This window comes from Elephas maximus, chromosome 9 (assembly GCF_024166365.1).
Source record: "Elephas maximus indicus isolate mEleMax1 chromosome 9, mEleMax1 primary haplotype, whole genome shotgun sequence".
NCBI classification, from domain to species: domain Eukaryota; kingdom Metazoa; phylum Chordata; class Mammalia; order Proboscidea; family Elephantidae; genus Elephas; species Elephas maximus.
The window spans coordinates 47,547,759-47,562,508 of record NC_064827.1 but is presented as its reverse complement, the minus strand read 5'-3'; the positions used below and the strand labels follow the sequence as shown (position 1 = coordinate 47,562,508).

General features: G+C 37.3%; 2 protein-coding genes across 4 annotated transcripts in view; one reads left to right on the top strand and one right to left on the bottom strand.

Annotated features, from left to right (window-relative positions):
• Positions 1-14,750, top strand: part of XPA (XPA, DNA damage recognition and repair factor) — a 556,316-nt gene that overhangs the window by 46,812 nt on the left and 494,754 nt on the right. The window lies entirely within an intron of this gene.
• Positions 1-14,750, bottom strand: part of NCBP1 (nuclear cap binding protein subunit 1) — a 46,435-nt gene that overhangs the window by 26,503 nt on the left and 5,182 nt on the right. Inside the window, exons 2-8 of one of the 3 annotated variants that reach the window (XM_049896804.1) lie at positions 10,156-10,244; positions 9,517-9,617; positions 7,794-7,950; positions 5,417-5,524; positions 4,744-4,865; positions 2,550-2,619; positions 1,901-2,116 (exon numbers count right to left, since the gene is read on the bottom strand). In XM_049896804.1, coding sequence (XP_049752761.1) covers positions 1,901-2,116; positions 2,550-2,619; positions 4,744-4,865; positions 5,417-5,524; positions 7,794-7,950; positions 9,517-9,617; positions 10,156-10,244 — 863 coding nt within the window. Of the gene's footprint in view, positions 1-1,900; positions 2,117-2,549; positions 2,620-4,743; positions 4,866-5,416; positions 5,525-7,793; positions 7,951-9,487; positions 9,618-10,155; positions 10,245-14,750 lie in introns of those variants that run through there. The other 2 variants (XM_049896805.1, XM_049896806.1) reach the window with 2 other exon arrangements.

The following is a 14,750-nucleotide window of genomic DNA, read 5'->3' as shown; positions in this document are numbered from 1 at the left end:
AATTTCTATGTGGGGTTCACTTTTATCTATAACAAAATTAGAGCACCAACTTCAGTGCTTTTCCCGCTACATCCCACATCATACTACCACTGCACATATCAATTATTATTTGAAACAAACTAAGTAATTCTTGTATATTAATAACCCTATATAGTTCATTTTAACCATAATGGATTATTTCCATCATAAACAAAGACATAAAAAAAAAACCACTGAAAGATGTCCATATTGTTTCTAAAAAGTTACAAAATATTACCCACATGACATTTTTAAAATTTTTTTAAAATGGTGACTTCAAGGTGATTTTTTTCCTTGATTATTCTCTGTAATTTCTAATTTTTTAAAATAAACTTTTTTTTTTTTTTTTAAAGCCAGAATGAAACAACAAATCCTCTTCATTTTAAGGGGAATAAATATTTCATTTACTTATGCTCCCCTCTGGCAAAGGATGAATGGGCACATTACAGAGGCAACACCATCCTTAAATATAAATAGTACAGGCAAAACAAATTTCAAGGTCCCATTCTCGTCCCCCTTACATAAGTAAATATCTCATCTCAAAGACTTTAGTAGTCTTAAAGGTAAAGACCTCCAGTTAAATATGCCTAATTAGGCTGTTCCATAATATTTACTAAAAGTGCTTCATTATATATGGAACACAGTAAAATGGGCAACAAGTTGATAATTTTGTATATATAACCAATTATCTGACAACCTTCTATTCTGAGGCAGATTACACATACACTCAATTTTCACTGGTCATAAGCACTAAAAGTACCATAGGACTAAAAAGAGAAGGTAGGAGAAAGAAAATTCAAATTTGGCCTTAGGTGGTAATACAAGCTCTTGTATAGATACCTCTATGCCAGTGGTTCTGAAATGCCTCTCAGGGAACATTTTGGCACCCTGGAGACATTTTTGCTTGTCACAGCTGAGGGGGAGGGAGAATGATCCTGGCCCCTAGTGGATAGATGGCAGGGATGATGCTAACTAAGCATCTTATAGTACATAGGACAGCCCCTCACAACAAAGAATTATCCAGCGCAAAATGCCAATTTTGAGTTAGCCAAGCAAACTTCTATTCAGAATCAATCCGGTAATCACTATGCTTGCTGCCCAGCTATTAAAATTAAGATAGTCAAACATGCAGAGGTATAAAATAATTAAAGTACAGTTAAAATATAAATTTTTATATCAACTATTAACATTAAAATTATGTATTTTCTTAATTATTACAGTATAATGGCTGCCAACTACATGACTTCATAATAACAATGCATATATGTAAAAACTATAGTCACTTTATATTAACCTATGGGGTTTAATTAAAAATACTTTCTAACATTTATTTTTAAATAATTATGTAACATGCTAATAATAATTTAAGACAAGATGTGAGGGCTGGAAAGAGGGAAAAATCTTTAAAACTGAGTGCTTTTTTGGAAACATACCTTATTCATAATAACAGCTAATAATTACTGAGCACTCATCATGTGTCAGGCTCAATTCTATGCATTTTATGTGCATTAATTTAACTGTCACAACAATTTTATGAGGAAGATACTATTATCATTCCTCTAGGAAACTAAAGCACAGAGAGGTAAACAACTCACTGAAGATCACACAGTCAAGATTAAAACCCAACTCAATCTGGCTCTCAAATCTACACTCAACCAGCACACTACGCCTCCGGTTAATCTACACACACATGCCGAGTATAATGTCTTGCATTATAAGATGATACCATTCGCCAAATTAAAGTACTAACTTCACTGCCATCAACCTTCTTAGATAATAATTCAAAGTTGAAACTTATTACAGACATAATCCAAGCCAAGATCCAAGCACAAGTGCAATGGAACACAGATTCTCTGACAGGCCCCGTCAGCCGGTCACGCACCTCAGGGTCATCCGTGTAATCAAACATCCTAAAGACGACCCGCGGCATCGGGTACACCGAGTCTTCCGTGTGAGGAGGTGGAGTAAAAGGAGGCAGATTGTGCTGCAGGGCTTCACACAGGATGCTGTCAAAGGCAAGATAAGGTCTTAGGATGTGCCGTTCCTGCCAGCGATCCTTTTTCAATTTCTGAATCTGGGCCCACAGGCAATCTAAATACTGAAGACAGATTAATTTTTAATAATTAATATGGATCTGGAGGCTAAAAGAAATAACATTTTGACTAGACAAAAACAGAAGTCACTCCTTCTAAGATACATAAATAAGCTGACTAGCAATTAAATATGGGACAGTGGAATATGCTAGGATTTTGTCTTCATTGCTTTATAAAGTCTGTTTGGGGCTGTTACACTTACATTTCTCCAATTTGATATATGAATAAAAAATCTGTCAACTGTATGATACCTGAATGCAGAGAACAAGGGCATGTTTATCAAAACGCTACTATATGGCTATTAGAGCTGGACCGCTGATGTGAAATGTGGGAACCTAGCTAAGGTGTACAAATGGAATGATCTGAATATGCTACAAAGGTAAGAATTTTTTCAGGAGTTGACTGTGCCTGTATCATAAGAGACTGAAATCACTTTACCTCTTCTTGGGGATGTGGTTTATCAGCAGTCCATACTTGTAACATGGGTATATGAGTCTTTTGGCGTCTTCTGAAGATAAAAATGACAATTTACATTTAGGCTTTTAAAAACATGAAAAGATGCTCAGTTGCTTTCTTAATTAATAAGACGCAAATTAAAGCAATGAAAATATTTTTTTCCTATCAGATTGGCAGATACCAAAAATTTTGATAATATACTGTATTGCCAAATGTGAGGAAATATGCAGTCTCAAACATCACTGGCAGCACAGTTAATGGGTATTATCTCTTTAGAAGAGATCTGGAAGAGTGTATCTCTTTGGAAGACAATCTGATTTGACTGTCAAAATTAAAACTGTTCAGACACTTCAACCCTGCAATGCTATTTTCTAAGAATTCACAACCCCCACAAATATACTTGCACATACACACAAGGATATTTACTGCAACATTGTTTGTAACACCCAAAGACTGAAACAGCCCGAATATCCACCAGTAGGGGACGGGTTAAAGGAATCATGGTACATTAAAGCAAGGGAGTACTATATAGCTATTCAAAAAACATGACGTAGAGCTATGTACTTTTATGCAACAAAAACCAAGTTACATTAAAAGAATAAAACATAAAGTGCATAACAGTGTGTATACTGACCTATCATTTATAAAAAAAAGAAGCCGGTTAAACACTCAAATGTTAATATATTCATATTTCATCTTTGAAAGAAAACAAAGAAATGTTCACAATGGTTACTTCAGGGGCAGGGAACTGGATAATGGGAACTATCTTCTCTTGCAAACATCTTTTTAAACCAGTATAACTTTTCAAAATCATAAAAATAAAAATACATTAAAAAAAAACCCATCATTTAATGGCAGCTTAATATATATTTATGATATACTATATATACTATGTATATTATGTATGTAGATATTATATATATTGTATAACTAGTAGATTCTTATCTTTAGACATCTTAACTTTATTTGGAACTAAGTAGATATTAACTGTATCCAAAGAAGTACCATTTAATATGCAGAAAATAAAACTTTTAACAAAACTAATCTGAAAAAAATTAATAGGACACATAACCATTACCATGCTGCTTGGTAATTAAGCATAGGTTTACTAACAAGCCTATTATTTGTATCATGTCTAATAAAATAAATGCAAAGATATGGGGCTACTTTAATTGAAATGTGTCACATTACTCATGTTGTGAGTTGTGATGGGAGGTTAAGACCACTCACTGTTTTAAAGAGTTGGTTTCAGATTAACTCCATGAAATAAATATGCTCTGCATGCTAGGGAAATGGTTCTCCACCTGGGGACTATATTAACAATTAAAAAAAAACACTGTCATCAATTCTGACTTATGGTGACCCCGTGTGTGTCCAAGTAAACTGTGCTCCAAAGGGTTTTCAGTGGCTGCTTTTTTGGACGTAGATGGCTTGGCCTTTCTTCCAAGGTGCCTTAGGATGGACTTGAACCTCCAACCTTTCAGTTAGCAGGCAAGCACATCAACCATTTTGCACCACATGTGAATGTCCAAACCTCTCTCTCCAAATGTGTAATTCAGTATATCCGGGAGTGGTAGGGTCAGAACACATTTCAGAGCCACAGGCGACTACGCACACTAATACTTCAGAACCATTCTAACATCTACACAAGCAGCTTAGAAGAAACTATGTTACCAACTCCTTTGCAGTGGCAAAGTAAGCAAACACATTTGAGAACTCTGAAGTCTCAGTGAGTTACAACAGTAGGTATATGAGGTTTCCTAGAGAAAGCCTTCAGAAACTCTACAGCTTATTTTTGACCATTTAAACTCAAATGGTATCACTAGCAGATAAAATCTATCACATTTAGCTACTTGTATCAGCTGGACACTTGAGACTGTGCTGGCATCTCCTGTCTGGAGGGGAGATAGGAGGGTAGAGAGGGCTAGAAACTGGCAAAATTCTCATGAAAGGAGAGACTGGAAGGAGGAAGCGGGCTGACTCATTAGGGGGAGAGTAAGTGGGAGTATGGAGTAAGGTGTATATAAGCTTATATGTGACAGACTGACTTGATTTGTAAACATTCACTTAAAGCTCAATAAAAATTATTAAAAAAAAAAAAAAACTATCACATTTATTATTGCATTAGGATATCCTTTACCTAAACAATAAAGAATACTATGAGCTGTGCCCTTACTTCAGATAGCTTTCAGTGTTGGCAAAGATGCGGTCCATTTCTGCATCTTTCTTTTCGTACAATTCCTTTCCAACCCAGGGCAAAGACGATAGAAATGCATACACATACCAATCCTGCCGCACCTAAAGAATTTTTTAAAGGGTAAGTTAAAAATAGGTGTTATTCAATTTTCATTCACATTTTATTCATTCTTGAATGAAATCCTATGGAAGTTAAGTTAATAGGTCTTAAGTAAGACATATGGTTCATCCAGAGCATTTCTAGATATATTCTAATCTTACCGGATAGAATCATTTGAATGAACACAGAGATGTCATGAGAATCCACAGTATGCCAGCTGACATCCCTTTAGATACTAAGAATTTATAATGTTATCTTCTGTTTTTTATCACTAAAGGGTTTCCCCCCTGCCTCATTTGCTGTGGAGTTGATTTCAACTCATGGTGACCCCCATGTGTTCCAGGGTAGAACTGTCCTCCACAGGGTTCTCACGGCTGTGACCTTTCAGAAGTAGATCGCCAGGCCTTTCTTCCGATGTGCCTCTGGGTAGATTTGAACCATCAACCTTTCAGTTAGTAGCCCAGCATTTAACCGTGTGCACCCACTAAAAGGTTACTAGTAAAAAAATTCGTATCACTATTTGGACAAGACTCAGCATAAGCAGTTTTCTTACCTGAGGTACATCTTCTTCCTGAGTTACACTTACAAAATTTTCAAACATAGCAACCATTGATGGGGCAGCTATTACATGACAGTTCACAAGATCAGATAAAAAGCGAACCTGTTGGGTAAAACAATTTCTGCTATTAGATCTAACTGTTGCACTTTATACTTATAAAACAAAGCAATATTACAATGGCCTAACCCAGAGGTCTGAAAAACTATAGTCCAAGAGCCAAATTTAGCCCGTTGCTTTTTTTTTGCACAACCTGCAAACTAAAAAGTTTTGAGATTTTTAAATCAAAAGAGTTCTTTTATGACACACAGAAATCCTATGAAATTCAAATTTCAGTGTCTACAAATAAACTTTCATTGGGACACAGTCATGCTCATTCATTTACATACTGTCTAAGGCTGCTTTTGTGCTACAACAGCAGAGTATCAGTAGATGTGACAGAGATTGTATGAAGGAAAAGAATGTGTTTTTTATAAGTTTCTATGCTATACTATGCGAAGAAGCCAGATCAAAATATTTTAGCTACTTCAACCTACAATTTCTTCTTCCATTTGGCTGTGAATAAACTTTGACTGGACTGCAGAAATAAAAATTGCTGAACAGATATTTATTAAGTGTCCTTTGTGCGCCACTGCTAAGCACTACTAAAATTCCCAGCCACATAGGAGCTCACAGTCTAGTAGACAAGCACAATTTCAACCCAAAGGGGTGACTCCTACACTAAAAGGTAAATAAAAAGCACTCTGAGAATAGTGATGAAGGGAGTAGGGAAAGCATCATAAAGGAGGTAACAATTGGGCTAGGTCATATAAAGGAGGTAACAATTGGGCTAGGTCATAAAGGATTAGAAAGGTTCTCTTCAAGAGGAGAGCAAGGAGGACATTCCAGGCACAGGGGTTCAAAAACAATGTGTGTTTAGGAACCCGGCAAGTAATTTTGATAAGGCTGGGAGGTGGAAGGCAAGAATGGAGGACATATTAGGGCAACCATAATGGGTCAGGCTACGGAGTCTAGACTTAATCCTATAGGCTGATGGCTGTCCAAACTTTTTTAATTGTGTACATTTATCAGTAAAAAAGAATGGGATTATACATCTTTGCCACATGAATATTTATTTATAATATATGCTGTAACATTGCCAATCTATATATTAAATATTAGTAAAAATTCTATTTCCATTAAAGATAATAGGAGCTGTAATATTCCTGCAACCCAATGAATCACTGTGTGCATCATGCTATGAAGATCAGCCACTGTAGACAATGGGAAGGAAGTGAAGTTTTAACCAGTAGACTAACACAAAAAAAAAAAAACACAGGAAGAACCAAGTTATAGAAAGGATCACTCTGGTGCAACTGTAGGAGACAAAGTGAGAGGCAGAGAACCTGGATGTAAAAAGATTAGTTAAGAGGCTGTAGAGAACGTGAGGAGGAAGGCATGAACTATGTTAGAGATCCTAGAGACAAAGGGAAAGGGATGGATATAAGAGATATTTAAGAGGTAGACCTGATAGAGCTTGGGAACTACTTACAGTTATGAGGGGACAAAGGGAAGATAAAAATTAATTTTAAGTTTCTAGATGGGTTACTCAGTACATGGTGGCCACTGTGCGGATGTTGTGTGGACTGGGTGGAGGGCAGAAGGAAAGGAGCTATAAATAATACATTAATTTAGGAACTTCCAAGTAAGATACCTGAAAGTCACCCAGGTAGCATTTAGAATACAGGCCTAGAGCTCAGGACAAACAGTGAAGCTGGAGATATAGATTATAGATTTGAGGATCATCAAAATAAAGGTGGTTTATGAAGCCCTGGTGCAGTAGTGGTTCAGAGCTCGGCTGTTCACCAAAGGGTTAGGAATCTGAATCTACCAGGCTGCTCCTTGGAAACCCTATGGAGCAGTTCTACTCTGTTCCACAGGATTGCTGGGAATCAGAATTGACTCGAAGTCGATAGGTTTGATTTTTTGTTTGCTATGAAGCTATGAGAATGCTACAGGAGAGTTTTTAAGGAGAAGCAAAGTGAGAACAGAACCCTGAGGAATACAAACATTTAAGGGGCAAAGAAAGATGATCAGTAAAAGGAGACAAGGAATAAAAGGGAGGTGGCAGCAGGAGGTCCTGAAAAAGTGGTGTTGCAGAAACCAAAGGTGGAAAAGATACTGTAAAAAATCATGTGCTGTAGGGAGATCAACTATGATTTAGAATGAGAACAAGCCACTGCACTTGGTAATGAGCTCTGTGTACGTTTAACAAGAATGGTTTAGAAAAAGTGGCTGTTGGTGCGGGGGCTATATTTCAAGAGAAATTACTTGGCTGTAGTTCACTTCCCCCCATCCCAACACTAAGTCATAGTACACTAAAAAAATAACTTACCAAATATACGGCTTCATTATAGTTGTTCGCTTTCAGTGATTCTTTAAGTTGACGAATCATGGCTTCTACAAATTCTCCACCAAAGTTGTAATTCCTGGCATTCAGCAGTCCGACTAATGTTGTATAAATCGTCAACTTCTCAGGTAAGAGACGTGCACTGATTTGAGAACCCAGTACAAGAAAATGACAAAAATGATGACATTATATTAGGTTGCCGAATTTTAAATTATACAAACTCTTTTTATCATTTCATGAACTTTGGAACAGGTTTACTCTTAAATATGTTTTGAAAACTATTTCAGAAATGGCATAAATGCCATGGAGAAGAGTTGAAGACATGCTACCCACCATTTTTCCTTTAAATTCTAGTTAATGCAAGAGTTAAGAAAGCAAAACACTCTAATTGTGAAGTTGCCAAACTGAAAAAAATATAACGCTAGACCAGCTTTTCTAAATACCAGTTGTATTTAGTGGAACTGAATAGCACTTCCACAGAAAATGGTTTCCATGGTGGTTGAAACAAGTTTCTTTAATGCAGAATCATTAAAGGGTATACAGCATTCAGTGTTTCTAAACTTAGTTAACAAATGTCACAGGACCAGAATTGTACTTTGAGAAACACTATTCTAGTTGCTTTGAAAAGATACAGAATTAAAACCAATTTCAACTAGTTCCTATCAGTTAAACTGCTGAATTCTTAACATGGTACTCTGAAATAGTAAGATTTCTTTATAGCTCAGTTTGCTTCCCCCAAGCATATTAATTTTCATTAGTTATTTGAAAAGTAGGGAAGAGGATTAAAATAAAAGCCCTTAATTTTTGGAAAATGCATGTATTGCTTCCTTTAGGCAGCCTTAGAAAAGCAAGTAAAAATCTGTAATAGCTCAGCCGGAAGGGATCCTCTTATACTTGGTTCTTTCATGGTGTCTAGCAGAGTTTTAGGGGCAATTGAGGGCTTCAAAAAAATACTTGCATTGATAGTAATCAGGCCCCTCAAACCCTCCCAAAACCAAAAACTTAAAAAGAACACTGCCAGTATTCTAAAGAAAAAAAAAAAACTAGTTAAGCCTTAAAAAAAAAAAAAAAAAAAAATCATGGTTTCCATCACAGTTTCAGCATAAATACTACTTTCATTCATTTTAATAAATGCTTTTAAAATAAAAGTCATCAGAGTACATCAATGTCTCTCTGAGAGATGACAAGGTCTGGACTGCTATCTTCACCACTGGGAGAGACTGTTTCATGATTTTATAAAAATGTGAGACTCTTCCTACTTCTATTTCCTCAAAAATTAAATGCTACCACCTGTTCCAGCTAACCTAACTCAGAAAACGATTATGCCCATTAATAGGCTCAAAAGCAAAGCATCTTGAGTCTTCAGAGATGGGCTGTTAGTCAACTGACCAGTTCTCAAATTTGTTTGGTACTATTGGTTAAAAAATACAAGTTCAACTATTATTTAAATGTACATGCTTAAAAAAAATCTCTCAATGTGGAAGTGTCTACTTTCTCATTTCAAAATAGTGAAATGATTCTAAGATTCCAAGAAACAAAACAAGGAAAATGCTCAATTTTAGTATTATTCATCCCTAAGAAAGAGTTCACCAAAGGACCAAATGTCATTTCATTTGTACAAATTTCCCCACAGAAGGAACATTCCCCAAAGCAATGAAGAGTAGATAATACATTATCACCTGGATTCATAAATCTTTTGCATACATACACTGTACAAAGAAGCCTTAAGATCTTGCTCTTGTAGTTAGGAAGATCAGCTTCCAAAACACCAGCTAGGCCTTCTAGGTTGCTCTCCAAAGAGCAGGCACTCTGTAGAGGACAGCATATTATATATTTGTCAAGTACTCAGCAACTGATGAATTAAATAAAATTTCTTGATGATAATAAAAAAGTTAAAGTCTCATATGCATAAGGTACTAGGATAGGACTAGTATAAATCAATTTAGGTAGTTATTGTTCTTTAGAAATCCATGAAAAGAGAACTGATGATGTTAAAAAGTAGTGTAGTAGAGCAGAATAAATATTAGGACACCATAGGCTCTATTCCATCTTACTAATTCACTATATGACTCTGTGCAAACCACCTCAAGTATCCAGGACTTGTTTGGTTCTTCATTTATCAATTGAGAGAACTATTCCTAAGGTCCCTTCTAAGCTCATATTCTATGAAAATTACTCATTTATCTGTATCCAAGGGGTTTTTAATATGCACTTACTTTGGGATACACATGCATGGTAATAGAAGGTTGCCTAAAACTTAGATCATGGTTTTCAGCTACAGAAATCTATCAAAGCAGGGTCAATCACAACCCTAAGGTCATCATAGGTTGCCTACTGTGGTACATACCTTTTCTCCTACTTTGCATATTAAAGATTCCAAATGATCTTCAGTTTCATTTGCATCAGAGGTCTTTCTCCTTTTGTGAGGCTGTCCCCCTGTTTCCATAATTTAAAAAAGACAAATTAACATTGTATGATGGACACATTTCAGCACAGCTTCTAGATTAAGACAAGACTACGCAGAAAGGCCTAGCAATCTACTTCTGAAAACTAGCCAGTGAAAACCCACAACTGGTCATGGGGATGGCGCAGGACGGGGCAGCATTTTGTTCCACTGTGCATGGGGTTACCATGAGTTGGGGGCTGACTCCACGGCAGCTGACAACAAGAACAACAAAACCACACAGCACTAGGGTATAGTTTACCACAAATAAGGGGAACTTTAACAGCAGACATACACATTCAAAGGAAAGTCTTGAGCTCTGTTATCAAACAACTGGCAGAAAAAAGTACCATGTGTTTTATGATTCCCTGCTATAACTGGCTCTTCATTAACTAAAAATACTTACTGATCCTGATTGCATTCAAAACTATATCATCCAAAGAATCTTAATATAAAAAAAAAAAAACTACCTATCATTCTGAAATTATTACCAATCATCTGTCCTTTCATTTGCTCAAGAATTCAATTGGAATGAAGCTATGCTACAAATCACCACCTTAAGCACCGGACCATCTAATAGTTCAGACCCTCGCTCTTGATGACCTCTTACCATTTTGTTTTAAACTGTAACATATCCACCTTAAATCATCTTGTGGAATAACATGAGGCTAAAAAAATTACAATAATGATGCTAAGGAACACGGTGCCATTGCTACACAATGTTGGCTAGTCTCTTGATATAATTCAAATTAAACTTTACCAATTAGATTATTAGAACAGCATACAGACAAGGAAGCAATAACCTGTAACTGTGCTGGGAATCTGGATTAATAATGAAAATCTGCAATTGGATACAGGGTTACCCAGGAGCAAGTTAATATACACCTTCAATCTTCAGATTTGTACAGCCAAAGGAAATGAACTATATTTATAGAGTTCATAATCACCTACTTGCCTTCTGATACATTTGGCTTGAACCGTATAATGATTCTCACAAAACAGTCCCTAGCTATTCTAAGCTTGGGTTGTTATAAAGTGCCTCCAATGACTGAAATGATCTTCAGATACCACATAAACCTAAAGTAGTTGAATAAAACCAATCTGTTATTATCCAGACAGATGCTATAAAAGGCTACAGGGTAAATCACTCAGCTTTGACACTCCAGCCCCTTAATTACCATTATAATTTGGTTTTAATAACCACTGAACATAGTTTCCAAGGGATAATGCCACCAAAAGTGTAAAATGTATGCAGCCTGACAGCTGAGATGTATTCCTGGAGATATCTGCCCTTGTGAAGTTGTAGACATGTGACAGAGTCACATCAGTGACCTTGATTCTCAAGTGTACATCAAGACTAAGTCACAGGCTCTATTAAGGTTCTACCACCCTAAGAGCCTACTTTAAACATAAACGTCTTTTATTTCCAGAATTCATTAATTGAAAAATAACTGCACAGCTGATGCAATGTTTCTTTAATCTGTCAGCCAGGACATTAAAAGAGCCTTCCTCTAGAACTGTAGTTCTCAACTAGGTGACCCCCCCACCCCCGCCCCAGGGACATCTGGCAATATCTGGAGACATTTAGTGAGGAGAGGCAGGGACATTGTTAGACATCCTACATTGCACTGGACAGCCCCCAACAACAAAGAATAATCCAGCTCAAAATGTCAACAGTGCTGATGCTGAGAAACCGTATTCTAGAGAACAGGACATACTAACAGTGCTCTTTAGAATCGGATTCCAGTGAGGACAGGAGAATGCAGCTGCAGGAAAACTGGCTAAATGAGAACAGTTTAAGTAGGGAAAAAAAAAACCCACAAACACACTGTTCTCTTCTCTCTGGTCCTTTATCTACTTTGCCAACCCTTTATCCCACCCCCACAGCCTCCCTAAATTAACTCTCCAGCTGGCTTGTTCCCAAATCAGTTTGGAATCATACTCCAGTCATTAAAACAACTCTCTGGAGTCCTCTAATAAGCTTGAAAAGGGGAAAACAATGCTGCAGGGAGACAAAGAGTTTCTGAGGAAAAAATAGAAAATACATGTATTTCTCAACTGCAACCCCTCTTTTCCCATCTCGTCATTTTGGCTATATCGAAAGACAAAATTTGGAGAACGGCAGGAGGCAGAGGTATGACGTGCACCACTCTGAACTGATATTTGAGAGAATAAAGAGGTGAATGTAAACTATAAATATAATCTGAACTCACGGACAATAACAGGGTATTGAACTCAGGAGGACCTGGGCCAGGAGTGGGGTAAAACAATTAAGAATAAAATTTTGCCAATTGCTGAATGCTTTGATGTACCCTTAAGAAAACATATCCATGGTAGCTCCCAAAGCAGGAACAGACTTCACATTAAAATATAACTATATTCCAGATGAACTCCTAAAACTATTGCCCTGAGATAATCTTTAAACCTCAAACCAAAAATATTCTCAGTAGTCTTCTTAAAAGCAAAAACTAATTTAGCTTAACTCTAGTAAAGAATGTCTGCCTTGAACACTGTACTCTTTTAAGATCTCTCTACGTGGCATTAAATTGACAACAGCAATTTGAAAGATTATATAGGAAACTTAGGGGACAGAGTTTATGTTAATGGATGTGGTGTGATGGGTCACTTTAGTGTGGCCTTTCTCGCCATGGTCTTGTAACTCCCACCCAAATGACTGGGTGGGACTGTGTGAATAAGGTAATTGTGGCCCACCAAGGGGACTGGTCAGTTTTGCCATCCCACTAGGCTTAAAATGAGCCATCTCAGAGGTGGGAAAGAAAGGATCTCACCATCACTGAGGAAGGAGTGCCAGGAGTGCGGTATGTCCTTTGGACCTGGGATCCCTACACTGGAAGTTGGAGGCATGTCTGACCACTGCTCATATGAATCAGCCTTGGGCTGTTGATTCTCCTTTCCCCTTCTGAAGTTAGAGGAGGTCAGAAGTCGCCCCTGTGCCATTGTTATAATGGGGGAGGAACAACAGCTCAGAAGAGGAGGGTAAGAATGATTGCACAAATCAAAGAAGGTAATCAGTCACTGAATCGTTCATGTAGAAATTGCTGAATTCGTATATGGTTTGCTGTGTATATTCTCAACAACAAAAATAAATTATTAAAAAAAAATCCTGCCAATGTGCTTGTTATACAAGCTTTGAGAAAATAAAGCCTATAGCTGGCCATAAACTACACAACTAAGTATATTACTAATATCTCTACTAATTATTTCAATTAAGTTGTATTGGTTGGTATATTTCTAACAAATTTAAGAATCAAAAACCTTTATTTTATAAAGTATAAAACAGAATAAAGCAGAAGAAATCATTTTCTATCATAGCTTTCATGTTTATGAATCTCATTTCCCATTTATATACGTAAAAACAGCATGGGGGCAGTGTCTGACGTCCTCTAACTTCACAGGGGGGAAGGAGAATTAAGATGAATGGCCCAAGGCTGACTCCTATGAGACAAAGGTCAGACAAGCCAGCTCTCTCCATCTTTACCAATTCTGACACCAACCGTCCCTCCCACAGCACTCTCCACTTCTCTGCCGGGTTCCATAATTCATCACAATGGTCACACAGAGCTCCCAGACCATACTCACAGTTATGGCATTTTTAACGGAAGTAATAGGTTACAATTCAGGTTCAGGAACACTCAGGATATACTTCTTCCATCAGGACAGCTTCTTTTCAACCGTGCTCACAGGCATGCCTCTCCCTGGCCCTCAGCCTCTGCCCTACTTGGGCAAGTGTTCCAAAGCTCTTTTAGCACCTGCCAATACGTCCCCAGAAGCACCCTAGACACTCAGTCTACCATGCCGTCTCCTGCTGTCGTTTCTCTGCCATCGCTTCTCAAGCTGTCTGTCTCCTGGTTCCAGCAGCTTCTCAGCACAGGGATCCCAGGTCCAAAAGACGTGCTGGCTCCCAGCTGTTCTTCCTTACTGGTGGTAGGATCATCTTCCCACCTCTGGGGTGGCTCATTTCAAGCCCAGCGGGATGGCAAAACTGACTAATCCCCTTGGTAGACCACAATCGCCCTTTCGCACAGTCCCACCTAATAACTTGGGTGGGAATTACAAGACCATGGCTAGAAAGGCCACACCAAAGTGATCCACCACACCATAATATAACACCGCAACTGTTTTTTCAACCACTCATCATATGTAAATCCTAATGCGCTTTTAACTATCCTGGCTGTTTTCTCTGAATCTTTTTGATCTCTGACATATATATTAGAATAAAATAATCTAATGTGGACCATGATATGGAATCATTATGCTATTTTTAATATTAAAGTTTTCTATTTCTTTGTGCACAAAAATATAACTATGTATCAGTTTTACAAAGTAAAGTTATATTTTGTTATTTAAAACTCATTCTAGAGGATCTGAATCCAAAAAGCCAAATCAAACCCAGTGCCGTAGAGTCGATTCTGATTCATGACGACCCTATATGACAGGGCAGAACTGTCCCATAGGGTTTCCAAGGAGCGGCTGGTGGA